The following is a 14,088-nucleotide window of genomic DNA, read 5'->3' as shown; positions in this document are numbered from 1 at the left end:
CAAGGACTTTACTACATATGGCATTAAAGAAAAAGCATAGAAAAGTTATGACTAACCTGACTATGTTTGGCAAAATGTCTCATATGGCCACGACTAACAATTGTTGCATCAAGACGTGACAATTGTGAGACTTTAACCCTACCAACTTAAGATCCTTCAACTACACAAGGCTTTTAATATTTGAAGAGTATCCTTGTGGGACTTTGACTCGGCACAGACACTGACAAAAATTGATCTTATCCTTTATGGACAAAGTATGACAAGCTGGAGGCAAGTATATTTTTTACCATTAGACCTTGGATGCAATTGCGATCATATACCCATCTCAGCTAGATCTTGACGAGTATTCAAACCATCTTTTGTCTTTCCTTGAATGTCAAGGAGCGTCCCAATGAAACTATCACATACATTTTTCTCCACATGGATAACATCAATACAATGTCTAATATCTAGATCATACCAGTACGGAAGATCAAAGAAAATCGACCTCTTCTTTCATATACAAGTCTTACTTTTTTCCTTCTTTTGGGATTTTCCAGATATAGTATTCAGGTGTTGAACCTGCTGGAAGACCTGCTTACCAGTCAACGGTATCGGCACAGTTTCATGCTCTTGACTTCCATTAAATTCTTTTTTCAATCGCCTATAAGGGTGATGAGGTTTTAGAAAATGTCGATGCCTAGTGTACACTATTTTTCTACCATGTTTCAGTTGTATGTAACTTGTGTCTTCTTCATAGATGGGTCATGCATGATGACCCTTAACACTGTAACCGCTCAAATTCCCATATGCTGGAAAGTCATTAATGGTACAAAAAAGCATTGCACGCAATTGAAAAGTCTTATTCTGAAACCCATTAAATACTAAAACCCCCTTGTCCCATAACTTTGTCAAGTCTTCAATCAATGGACTTAGATAAACATCAATGTCATTTCCTGGCTGTCTTGGGCCCGATGTCATCATAGAAAACATCATGTATTTTCGCTTCATGCACAACCAAGGAGGCAAATTGTAAATTACCAGTAGAACAGGCCATGAAATGTGTTGAGTGCTTAAACTGCCATATGGATTCATTCCATCACTGGCTAGTCCAAGCCTAAGATTTCTTGCCTCTTTGCCGAAATCCGAAAACAAACGATCTATCTTCTTTCACTGCAAGGAATCAGATGGATGACAGAGCATTCCATCGTAGTTTCTCCCATTTGCATGCCATGTAAGGTCTTTTGCATCGTCTACATTAGCAAATAGACGCTTAAACCTTGGAACGATCAGAAGATACCACAACACCTTCGCTGAGGGGCCCTTATTTGAGTTTTCATCACTACTACATTCCTCATCATCCTTGACTTTGTACCGTGATACCCCACACCTAGGGCATTTCAACATTTCTTGAAATTCATGTCTGTACAATATGCAATCATTCAGGCAAGCATGAATCTTCTGATACTCTAAACCCATCGGACACAGTATCTTCTGTGCCTGATAGTAACTTTTAGGCAATGTGTTTTCCTCTAGAAGCATATCGTGCACTACTTGAAGCAGCGAACAAAAACTTTTGTCACTCCACCCATATCAGACCTTGACATTAACGAGACTTAACACCACTGACAATAACATCAATGAATTCTTGTACCCCAGATACAAAGGTTTCTTTGAATCAGTTTGCAATGTATCATACATAGGGGAATGTGCTTGCTGAAAAGACTCTTGTCCAAGGTCACTAATTATATCCTCCAAGCGATCTCCCATTTCTACATCAAATGGTTCACATTGGGACCTACTCTGCATCTCTGTCAATTCACCATGCCATATCCATGTTGTATAATTCTTCTTAATTCCATCACACAACAAATGCTCTCGTATGCCGTCGACTTTTTATCATCTCCCGTTCAAACAATTTATGCACGGACAAAAAAATTTGTCGTTTTCATCCGATCGACTTCTTTCTGAAGCAAATTGTAGAAACTGTTCCATGCCTTCCTCATACGCAATGCTCAAGCAACTTTCATTCATCCAACTTCGATCCATCTAAATAATAACTCGGTGATACTCTGAAACTCATTGAATACATGAAATCTCACTTTTTCATTTAAGGTGTGGCCCTATCCCATTCAGGAAGCCATTTTTTATGGTAGATTCATGCTCAAGGTTAATCTTATTTTGTTAAATTTAACGAAATTTTGGCAGCATTTCGTATTGGTCTCCAAGTACACGACATGAAATCAGTGATATTAATTCACTGATAATCAAGTATACACTCAGAGAACAACTAGAAATGCATCATACCGAAATTCCATCAAATTAAACAAGGTAATGTTAACTTTAATGTAACAACCCGCCTCGTCGCTACGATATCACCATTCTAATAACTCATGAAATTAAATTCTTTTTCTTTCTTTTATGAAAACTCCATTATTTTTGCTTATGAAAATCATAGTAAATTTGAATTTCACAAATATATATATATATATATATATATATGTATGTATATATATATATATATATATATATATATATATATATATATATATATATATATATATATGTTCCCAAACACGCACCAATGATTAACCGAATACATGAATATTAATATAGTAGTTCAGTACACATCATACACAGAATGAAGATTAAACCAGTTCATAGATATAATTAAATCTGTGATTTACATCCTTAATCCAACAAAAGAAATCATGAACCATTATAGAGGAGTTGATTAACAAAACATAACTCTCTCCCCAAAATAATCCCAACGTCATCACGTCGACTTGGCGGCTCCTCAACAGAATATCATCCCTGCACCCTACAACTGTCATTTTGCTCCCACGAACAAGGTTCGCGATCATCACAGGTATCAACCACATGATACAAAATTGCAAGGGTGAGTTCATTATAAAAATAACCAATGTTAAATCCAAATAATCACAGTTAGCAAGAAAATGTAAGCAAACATCATGAGCTTACACAACATTCATTATCCAACACTCACATCCAACAATTGTTCATTGTCCACATCCGACAATTACTTATCATCCATATTCAACAATTACTCATCATCCATCCATGGATCCAATCAAGACTGCACAGAATGATGCATGCATCTGACTCAATTCTCAGATGCAATGTGGTATGTACCAACAACCAAATCCCAGGAAATAGCCTAAGCGTGTCCACACGACACTCTCACTTAGGAAACCATGCATAGTTCATCTAGATCACCCGGTTGTGCATGTAACTGCCCCCCCCATAGGTGATCAGCCTGGGGCCAAAAAAAGTTCCCTAACAGGTGACAAGCCCCCTCAGTACAAAGTACACTCTGCTATAGTTATTTTATTTCCTGTGTCGTATGAGCTATGAACATGGCCAAAAGCAAGTGCTAAAGACCATGGACCAATTAAAGCGCCTAAGAATCCCCTCGGAAATGGTTAGATTCTTTAACCATGCTTGCCACGCACGTTTGGGCCATCCGACAAGGTCAGTGCACTTCACCCCCCATGACATACACTACATACGATGTATGAACGTGGCCCAAAGCAAGTGCCATAGACCCTGGAAGGCCAGTGCACTTCGCCCCCCACGAACATACACAACATCCAATGTATGAACATGGCCCAAAGCAAGTGCCAAAGACCATGGAAGGCCAGTGCACTTCGCCCCCCACGAACATACACAACATCCAACGTATGAACGTGGCCCAAAGCAAGTGCCGAATACCCTAGAAGGTCAGTGCACTTCACAAAATTTGAAGATGATCCAATGGTTAACGAATCCGGTATAATGATTTCATTGAACTTGGTTTTGGTAAAATCTAAAATCTCATACTTTCAACTCAACTCAACAAAACTCCACATAATTCAACATCCATATCAAGAAATTCACCCATGACTAGTTCAAGGCATACTTCAACTTATTCAAGTCTATCATATAGTCAAACAACACAATAAATACAATTAAACATCGATTTATAACTTATAATATCTCAGATAGGCGGCTTGCATTTGAACTTCTAATTCCCACGTGGCATCTGCTCCTGATGTACCTCCCTAGATCACCTTGACCAATGGAATCTCCTTCCCTCTTAGGTGCTTTGTTTGTCTATCCTCGATCCTCAAAGGCAATGTTTCATATGTCAAGTTCTCTCTTACTTGCACGTCATCCAATTTGACCACATGAGATGGATCATGGATATACTTACGGAGTTGAGACACATGAAAGACATTGTGAAGATTAGAAAGTGATGGGGGTAATGCAATTTGGTATGCTACAGGGCCAACTCTCTTAAGAATTTGGAAAGGACCGATAAAGCGAGGTGTGAGTTTTCGGGATTTCAATGCTCGACCAACCCCAGTCCACAGAGTGACTCTCAAGAATACATGATCACCAACCTTGAATTCCAGGTCTTTCCTCCTCTTATCTTGATAACTTTTCTGTCTACTCTGAGCAGTCCTCATCCTTTCTTGAATCAACTTCACCTTCTCGGTGGTTTGCTGTACCACTTCAAGTCCTAAGGTGAGGTTTTCTCCAGTCTCTGGCCAACATAGAGGTGTCCTACACCTTCTACCATACAAAGCTTCATAGGGAGCCATGCCAATGGTAGAGTGAAAATTGTTGTTGTAAGTGAACTCTATCAATGGCAGAAAACTCTCCCAACTTCCCTTTTTCTCTAAGACACATACCCTCAAAAGATCCTCCAGGGACTGAATGGTCCGTTTAGTTTGGCCATCAGTCTGAGGATGGTACGATGAACTCAGTCTATGCTTGGTTCCCAACGCTTTGTTCAGGCTCTCTCAAAATCTAGAGGTAAACCTAGGATCTCTATCAGACACTATGCTAGATGGCACACCATGTAATCTAACAATCTCACTAATATACAGGGAGGCCAACTTCTCCAAGGAAAATCTAATATTAATGGGAATAAAGTGAGCAGACTTGGTCAACCTGTCAACAATAACCTAGATAGAATCAAAACCTTTGGGGGTTCTAGGTAGTCCTACAACAAAATCCATAGAAATATTGTCCCACTTCCACTGGAGTATCTCCAAGGGTTGTAACTTCCCTGAAGGTCTCTGATGTTCTATCTTAGCCTTCTGACAGACTAAACATGCATACACAAACTCACTAACCTCTCTCTTCATGTTGGGCCACCAAAACATCATCTTCAAATCCTGATACATCTTGGTAGCACCAGGATGTATGCTCAAGTTACTCCTATGTCCTTCCTCTAGGATCATCTTCCTAAGTTCAGGTACATTGGGAACACAAATCCTATCTTGAAGTCTCAAGACTCCATCTGATCTAACCTTGAAACTACTATTTCTTCCAGACTCTATAGCTTCTAACTAGGTCCTCATAAAAGGATCAGTCTTCTGGCCTTCCCTGATATCTCCTAGTAATTCACTGGTAATCCTCAAAGTTCCTAATCTCACACTATTAGGAGTAACCTCACATGCAAGGCTAAGGTCTCTAAACTGTTCTAGGAGATCCATTTCTCTTACCATCAAGGCCGATATATGTAGGGATTTCCTAGTCAAGGCATCAGCCACTACATTCGCTTTGCCAGGATGGTAGCTAAGCTCAAAATCACAATCTTTAAGAAACTCTAACCATCTCCTTTGATGCATGTTCAGATCTTTCTGACTAAACAATTACTTAAGGCTCTTATGATCACTAAACACCTCAAACTTGGAGGCAAACAGGTAATGCCTCCACATCTTAAGGGCAAAAACCACAACAGCTAACTCCAGATCATGAGTGGGATAATTCCTCTCATGAGTCTTGAGTTGTCTAGAAGCATAGACCACTACTTGGACATTTTGCATCAACACTCCTCCTAAACCAACTTTGATGCATCACGATACACCTCAAAAGGGTTCCCTCGGGTTAGGCAAAACTAGCACTGGAGCGGTCATCAATCTTTCCTTAAGGGTCTGAAAATTATGCTCACATTGGGTGTCCCACACAAAAGCTTGACCCTTACGAGTCAGTCTAGTCAAAGGCAAAGCTAACTTGGAGAAACCTTCTATGAATCTCCGGTAGTATCCTGCTAAACCCAGAAAACTCCTAATCTCAAAAACAGATTTAGGACTCTCCCACTCAAGAATGACTTCTATCTTAGATGGATCTACAGTTATGCCCCCTTGAGATATCACATGCCCTAGGTAACTAACTTTCTCTAACCAAAACTCACACTTGGACAACTTAGCATAGAGTTGTCGGTCCCTAAGGGTATGCAACACAATCCTCAAATGTTCTTCATGTTCCTCTCTAGTCTTGGAGTATACCAAAATATCATCTATGAATACCACCACAAAACTATCAAGGTAAGGGTGAAAGACTCTATTCATGTAGTCCATAAACACACTTGGAGCATTAGTCACACCAAAGGGCATGACTAGATACTCATAGTGACCATAACGGGTCCTAAAAGTAGTCTTAGGTATGTCCTCAGACTTCACTCGAATCTGATTGTAACCTGACCTAAGGTCTATCTTACTGAACACACAAGCTCCTAACAGTTGGTCCATAAGGTCATCTATTCTAGGCAAAGGGTACTTATTCTTAACCGTTACCTTATTCAACTAGCGGTAGTCTACGCACAACCTCATGGTCCCATCTTTCTTCTTCACTAACAACACTAGTGTTCCCCATGGAGACACACTCGGTCTCACAAACCGCTTCTCCAACAACTCCTCTAACTGTTTCTTAAGCTTGGATAACTCTGTAGGAGACATCCTATAAGGGGCTATGGATACGGGTCCAACACCAGGTACTAGGTCTATGGAAAACTCTCTCTCTCTCGGGTGGCAGATTGGATATATCCTCAAGAAACACTTCAGGAAACTCTCTGACAACAGGGAGGTCACACATAAAAACCTTTGTCTTTATTCCCAGGCTAGACAATATCATGTACACTTGTGCATCTTCTTTTAAAGATGTCACAACTTGGTTGGCAAAGATAAACATCATGTCCTTACTCACTCCAAAATCATCAAACACCACACTTTTATCAAAACAGTTTAACAAGACATGGTTGGAAGATAATCAATCCATACCAAGAATAACATCAATTTGGCTCAAAGGAAAACAAATCAAATCAATCAAGAATGTTCTACCAGAAATTTCCAAAGGACAGTCCAAACAAACATCAGAAGTTAACAAACTTGGAACTTTCACCATCTCTCCCTTAATAATGGGGAAAGTATCTCACCAGCTCCTCAAACTTGGCTGCATATTCAGCCACAGTCATGTTTCCCTGCTTGAGCTCCAAGAACTCCATCTCTTTCTTGTTCCTAACATCCTCGGGAAAGTATTTCTCCAAAAATACCCTCTTGAAGACATCCCAGGTCACATCTTGACCTTCAGCCTCTAGGCATCGGCGAGTATTCTCCCACCAATACTCAGCTTCTTCCACTAAATGTAATGACCCGCCTCGTCGCTACGATATCACCATTCTAATAACTCATGAAATTAAATTCTTTTTCTTTCTTTTATGAAAAATCCATTATTTTTGCTTGTGAAAATCATAGTAAATTTGAATTTCACAAATATATATATATATATATATATATATATATATATGTTCCCAAACACGCACCAATGCTTAACCGAATACATGAATATTAATATAGTAGTTCAGTACACATCATACACATAATGAAGATTAAACCAGTTCATAGATATAATTAAATCTGTGATTTACATCCTTAATCCAAGAAAAGAAATCATGAGCCACTGTGGAGGAGTTGATTAACAAAACACAACTCTCTCCCCAAAATAATCCCAACGTCATCACGTTGGCTTGGCGGCTCCTCAACAAAATCTCATCCATGCACCCTACTATAGTCATTCTGCTCCCATGAACAAGGTTCGTGATCATCACAGGTATCAACCACACGATACAAAATTGCAAGGGTGAGTTCATTATAAAAAGAACCAATGTTAAATCCAAATAATCACAATTAGCAAGAAAACGTAAGCAAACATCATGAGCTTACACAACATCCATTATCCAACAGTCACATCCAACAATTGTTCATTGTCCATATCCGACAATTACTCATCATCCATCCATGGATCCAATCAAGACTACACAGAATGATGCATGCACCTGACTTAACTCTCAGATGCAATGTGGTACGTACCAACAACCAAATCCAAGGAAATAGCCTAAGCGTGTCAACACGACACTCTCACTTAGGAAGCCATGCATAGTTCATCGAGACCACCCTTGGACCAAAAGACCATGGACCAATTAAAACGCTTAAGAATCCCCTCGGAAATGCTTAGATTCCTTAACCATGCTTGTCACCCATGTTTGGGCCATCCGACAAGGTCAGTGCTCTTAACCCCCCATGACATACACTACATACGACGTATGAACGTGGCCCAAAGAAATTGCCAAAGACCCTGGAAGGCCAGTGCACTTCGCCCCCCACGAGCATACACAACATCCAACATATGAAAGTGGCCCAAAGCAAGTGCCAAAGACCCTGGAAGGCCAGTGCACTTCCCCCGCCCGCCCTCCCCCCCACGAACATACACAACATCCAACGTATGAACGTGGCCCAAAGAAAGTGCCAAAGACCCTGGAAGGTCAGTGCACTTCGCCCCCCACAAACATACACAAAATGTACATGCCAAAGCATTTCCAACATCACTCAACATTCCATTTTCACATAATTCTTAACATAGACATCATCTCATCTCAATGACGTTATCAACACAACAATGACCTTATTTCATATTCACATAATCATCAACAATACCATCAATTCATGTTGACATGGTCTTTATTAACAACGTCATCTCAAATCAATATCATCATAAACATCAACATCACCACATATCAATTAAAGTCACCAATAGCGACATCAACAATGAGTCTCATTCCGCATGTAAATATATTTTCCATGCTTGAGGTTCACACTCCCCAGGTCTTCAAACAACACAAGTTTAATAAACAATAATGTTATTCATCAACATTAGATATATCGCATCCCATTCATTCAAAACATAGTTTTTCTTGAAAGAAAATCAACATTCCACAGGGACAGGCAGATATTCTCATAGCTAGGTTCCCTGACCCTAACTATGGTGTCAAAATGGTAAATTTTATAATAACTCCCCTCACCTATCGTGAGCTCTCCGTCAATTCTTCTTTGCGTCACATAGAGGTCTCTTTCTCGTTCGCGCTTGTCGGTCCAACGCAAGTCTCTATTACACCAAAACAAAAGGAATTTAGCATAGGCTTCAAAAACAATATTAAAGGCAACATTCAGGGTCAAATACCACTGTCAAAACATAAGGGACTGAGGGGTATTTCAGGTTCTACAGAAAAGAAACATCTTTTTGAAATTCCGATCACACCAATGTGACCGGGGTTCAGTGAATGCCGCAAAAACAATCTCAAGGCTATAAAAAGATAACTTTTATGATGTCTCATTCTCTAGGGTTTTTCAAAGGAAGTGTAAAAACACCTTGTTACAGTACCCAACACATAAGAGACACTAAGAGGAACTCAAACTAGATAGAAGAAGGCTTACAAGTTAAGGTTACCTCAGAGAAACTTTGAAATAGAGGATTGCGGGGTTTTCTCCATCAAATCTTCAAGGAGGATTCTGAGGATTCTGCTCCGATTAAAGTGTTCCGCTTGGTGTGGGGGTCCAACGGCAAGCAATGGCGGCCACCAGTGGTCTTGGGTGGTGGAAAATAAGGTTTTAGGGTTTGGGGGACATTTTTGGGAGAAGAAGAGAGTGGAAATCATGTTTTTCAAAAGCATAGGGATTCGAAAGGTGATGATAGACTTGCTTTCTCCTTAAATTAAGGAAGTGAGAAGAAGTAGTGGAGTGAAAGTTCCTATATGGTACTCCTATCTATGGAAATCTAATTAAGGACATAGGGATTGGAAAAGTGATGACAGACTTGCTTACTCATTTGTCATCCAATCATTCTCCCTGCCTCATTTCATCTTTCTACATTTTAATTCTAGCTGCCATTGGCTCATCAAGCTGAGAGTTTCTTATTCTTTTCTTGAATTTCTTGTACTAATTTTAGTAAGCTGACATGATCATATTTATAGGACATAACTATGTTCAATCAACGAGAACCTATGCATAATTGATCTGCAACACCCATCTCAGACCAACCACCAATATATATATGGTGTCTCTCCTATAAGTGCTTAGCCTTTCATTGTTATTATTGATATGCCAAAATTACATTAATGGCTATAATAGTTGATCATGTAAGTGTTGCGAATTTAGATGGGGCCTGCATATTTGACTTTTTGTTGTGGCAGTTAGTTTGGTGGTATGTGATTTGGCTTTGGGGTGGACGTGGGTGCTGTCATGTTCTCAGATGGGGGAGGTTATTTCAGGATGGTTTATTTGTGAAGATATCTATGTTAGGTATGTGATTAAGCTTTGTGGTGGACTTGGGTGTTGTCTTGTTCAAAGAGATTAACCACTAGTCCACTAGATACACAAAATGACCATTCTTGCACCTTTACAACCTGCTCCATTATTATTAGACCATTTACCTATTTCAACCACATAAACATCACTATTAAGAGAAACAATATAAGCAAGGAAAAGAATGTAGCCTAATATTATCAATCTAAACATCATAACTTAGTAGAAGCTGAGAAAATCAGTTATCCAAACATGATAAACTGGGAGCAAATCAGTTATCAATCCAAACATGATAAACTGGGACCAAATCAGTTTATCATGACTTGAGCATCCAATGAGTGGTCCACTCTATTCCATTCCACAGTGTGTTAAATTAACATTATTTTGTAAGTTGTCGTGTGATAAAAAGGAAAACCTTTTCGCTTCAAATAAAAATCTATAAAATAATATTATGCTTACAACAATATTTATCTTAAACGAACATGTTGTTAAATGAAGAAGGAAGTCATGTGACAGTAGAAGTGTTACTAGTATCCGAATAAGTCATCATTTTTAAAATATAAGGACTAAAATCAATTTTCATCAACTTTTAAGACACTTAAAACACATTTTACTTTCTTTATTTTGTTTGTTTCCAGATATATATTAATGTTAAATTTTACTACTTTTTCAGGAAATGATACTAGCGGAGTCTGGATTTGATGCTCCCTAGGAGAACCCGCCACCATATGAAGATGATTCTTCAAATAGTGAAAGATCATTCCAACATCCTGAAGCTATTTCTCAATTAGTTAAATTAAACCAAACTGTATATGAAAATCCAAATCAGGGAACCGTGAGTCATGAAGAATAGTTTAGGGTTTTGGATGAGATGAAAACCAAGAGCTACTCTTTTGACACTGATAAGGATACAAACATCTATAATGGAAACACCTCATATCTTGTAACATGCACAACGAGCGACATAGATGATGATCTTTGCAAGGGTTCTTTTACATATGAAGCTGAGGAGGTGGGAGGAAATTAACTTGGTTGTCTCACATCATGTGTCGGAACTCGGTGGTTCCAAGCTGCTGAGCTACTCTATGGATCTACATACTATGGTTTAGAGATTGATCTTTGGTCATTGGGATGTGTCTTTGCTGAGCTATTAACATCGAAGCCATTGTTTCCTGGAACAAGTGATGTAGATCAACTAGCAGAGTTGTAAGTGTATTAGGGAACATTAATGAGGAAACATGGCCGGGTTGTTCCAAGCTTTCTGATTATGGATCAATCTCATTTGGTAATGTGGAAAATCCAAGTGGTCTTGAACCATGCATGCCCAATTGCTACCCTAATGAAGTTTCCCTAGTGCAAAAGAGACCCACAACTATGGAGTTACTTCAGGACAAGTACTTTAGGGAAGAACATCTTCCTGTTCCAATTTCTCAATTGCGGGTTCCTTTGACTAGAAATGGACAAGACCAGGATTCCCCTGGTGGGCACAATGAAATGGGGTCTGATTATGATTTGGAGGAGTTTAGCACCTTGAATATCACCACAACTGGTTCTGATTTATCTAAACAGATCCATTTAACATGAAGGATATGATGCACCTTGAATTTTGTTTCATTATTAGTACATAAAAAAAAGTTAATTCAAGGTGCACCGTATTCTTTGGACAAAATTTGTCCTTTGTTGTTCAATTGTTATTATATTTGTTGAATGATAAATTGTTGCTACTTATCTTGTTGATAAATTAGCACTAAGGGCTGGCAATGAGAAGGTATTATGTTGGTATATGCACTTGCAAACTCTCATTTGTTGTAATTGCAAGTTTCCTTCTACACCAAAGCATAGATATATATACAAGATGTCAAGACTTCACCAAAGCATTTTGAAAAAAGGGTGCTCTATTATAATTTATATCCGTTCCTAATTTGGGTGACCTGAGCTAATAGAGGAGGAGTTTTTTTTCTATACAAAGATTGAGTTTTTCATATGGGGTATCTTTGTTCAAAGTCTGTGAAAGGTGACAAGGTTTTTGCTAAATCAGATGGACATTCTGATAACCATAAATCTGATGGTAAGAACCACAAGTCCACCAACATGCCTAGTGATTTGACAAGTGCAGGGGATCATGGACCGGACAAGAAAAAACAAGAAGCAGCTATTGCTGCAGGGAATGGTTCTGATGATTTCTATGATGGAATCCCATGGTTTAATGATTCTTTTCCCCACAAGTCTAGGTCAGTAAAATCAAGGCATGTTATGGTAAAGGTTGGTTATTTTTTAGGCTTCTCTCCCTCCTTGTTCAGTTTCACCAATCTGTTTTTTTTTTAACATTTTCATCTTGTTTCCTGCTTAACTTGTCAACTGATCAATCAGTAACCTAAGTCTACCAGAAGCCCAATATACTCATGAAACATGTTGCAATTGTCTGTGGATTGTGTTAGATACATCCAGGGTGAAAGTAGAGATGTCCTTAAACTACTACTTTACATTTTATTTGTTTGTATATTTTTTTCTCAGGTGTTATTGGCAATGACAATTTAAAAAAGCTGAGAAAGTAGTTCCTCTTCCCTTCCTCAAGCTGCCTTTGAACTTTTCTCCAGTATTAAGGCCAGCATATTCGAAACACTTGGTGTAACATCCCTTTCCGGAAAATTCTCCCCAGTCCCTGCATTTCAAAAGGGCAGTGAATCTGGCTACCTTTATAAGAAAAATTTGGACACTTGTGGTCCTGAATCTGAATCTGAATCACATCCAGTGAGCAAGATGAAGTCTTCTAAAGACATAAATCCTTATTGTGAAGTTATTAGGACTCATGAGAGGAATAATTTTCCAGTTTCTAAAGACAACAAAAATAGTTTAGATCAGTCGAAGCAGTATGATGTAATTGATAACTGCTCAGACCACCACTTTTTTCATGAGGGGGAAAAGATTGACATGATCTCATGTAAAAAATTAACAAAACATTACTAATAGTGACACTATACATAGATTGGAAGCATTAGGACTATTTTTAAAGAAAACCGGACAGCAAGGCATCAAAGTATTCAAGTTAGTTACCATAGGAGAAGAAATGGATTTTGCCACAACCATGTCAGTTTTCTGCAGGAGATCACAAATGTATTTGTTTTTGAGTGAGTAACACAGAATCAATAGGTGTATGATGAACTTCTATGCTAAGAAAGTAATCTAGTTGAGGAAGTTGCTTTAGAGCAAAGGTGGAATTTAGATGACTGACCAGAGACATGATGAGATAATTGGAGCTGTCAATGATGATGATATCATCAACAAACACCAAAAGATATACCATATTTCTGTCCTTTTTGTAGATAAAGAGAGAGGGGTCACACTTGGAGCAACCTATGCTGCAGGATTTGCTATTGGGATTTGGAAAGAAGCTTATCTTTTCAATACTAAGGACAAGTTCAGACATGGATACAAGACATTTATCTACCCCTCTATGTATGTATGTATATATATATATATATATACATACGTACATAGATACACACATATTTTCCCCTAGCTATCCCTCTAATGTAGCTTATCTAATTAGATTAACATAATTAGATTTTAGTTAATTGCAGTGAACTTGTGGTCAATTTTGGCTAACACCATATAGCACTGCTCCTATCATCAGCTAAAGTATCCAGTACAACTACTAGGTAACAAAACCAGTGTCGTTTGA

At 38.6% G+C, this 14,088-nt stretch overlaps 1 protein-coding gene and 1 pseudogene across 1 annotated transcript; one reads left to right on the top strand and one right to left on the bottom strand.

Annotated features, from left to right (window-relative positions):
* Nucleotides 1-5,858: 5,858 nt before the first annotated feature.
* LOC114401972 (uncharacterized mitochondrial protein AtMg00860-like) lies at nt 5,859-6,728 on the bottom strand. Its single transcript, XM_028364537.1, has 2 exons — nt 6,598-6,728; nt 5,859-6,216 (listed from the first exon to the last, which is right to left on the bottom strand). Exons 1-2 carry the CDS (start codon nt 6,726-6,728, stop codon nt 5,859-5,861), a joined length of 489 nt encoding a protein of 162 aa, XP_028220338.1.
* A 4,326-nt stretch (nt 6,729-11,054) lies between these two features.
* LOC114401971 lies at nt 11,055-11,990 on the top strand (annotated as a pseudogene).
* The last annotated feature ends 2,098 nt before the right edge of the window (nt 11,991-14,088 follow it).

This window comes from Glycine soja, chromosome 20 (genome assembly GCF_004193775.1).
Source record: "Glycine soja cultivar W05 chromosome 20, ASM419377v2, whole genome shotgun sequence".
NCBI lineage: Eukaryota > Viridiplantae > Streptophyta > Magnoliopsida > Fabales > Fabaceae > Glycine > Glycine soja.
The sequence above is the reverse complement of the archived record's forward strand: the minus strand, read 5'-3'. Positions and strand labels throughout refer to the sequence as shown.

Coding starts and splice junctions, on each gene's coding strand:
- LOC114401972 (XM_028364537.1), bottom strand. CDS start 6,728: ATGTCTCCTACAGAGTTATCCAAGCTTAAGAAACAGTTAGAGGAGTTG. Junction 6,217..6,597: donor AAGAAAGATGGGACCATGAG/GTTGTGCGTAGA, acceptor GCATACCCTTAG/GGACCGACAACTCTATGCTA.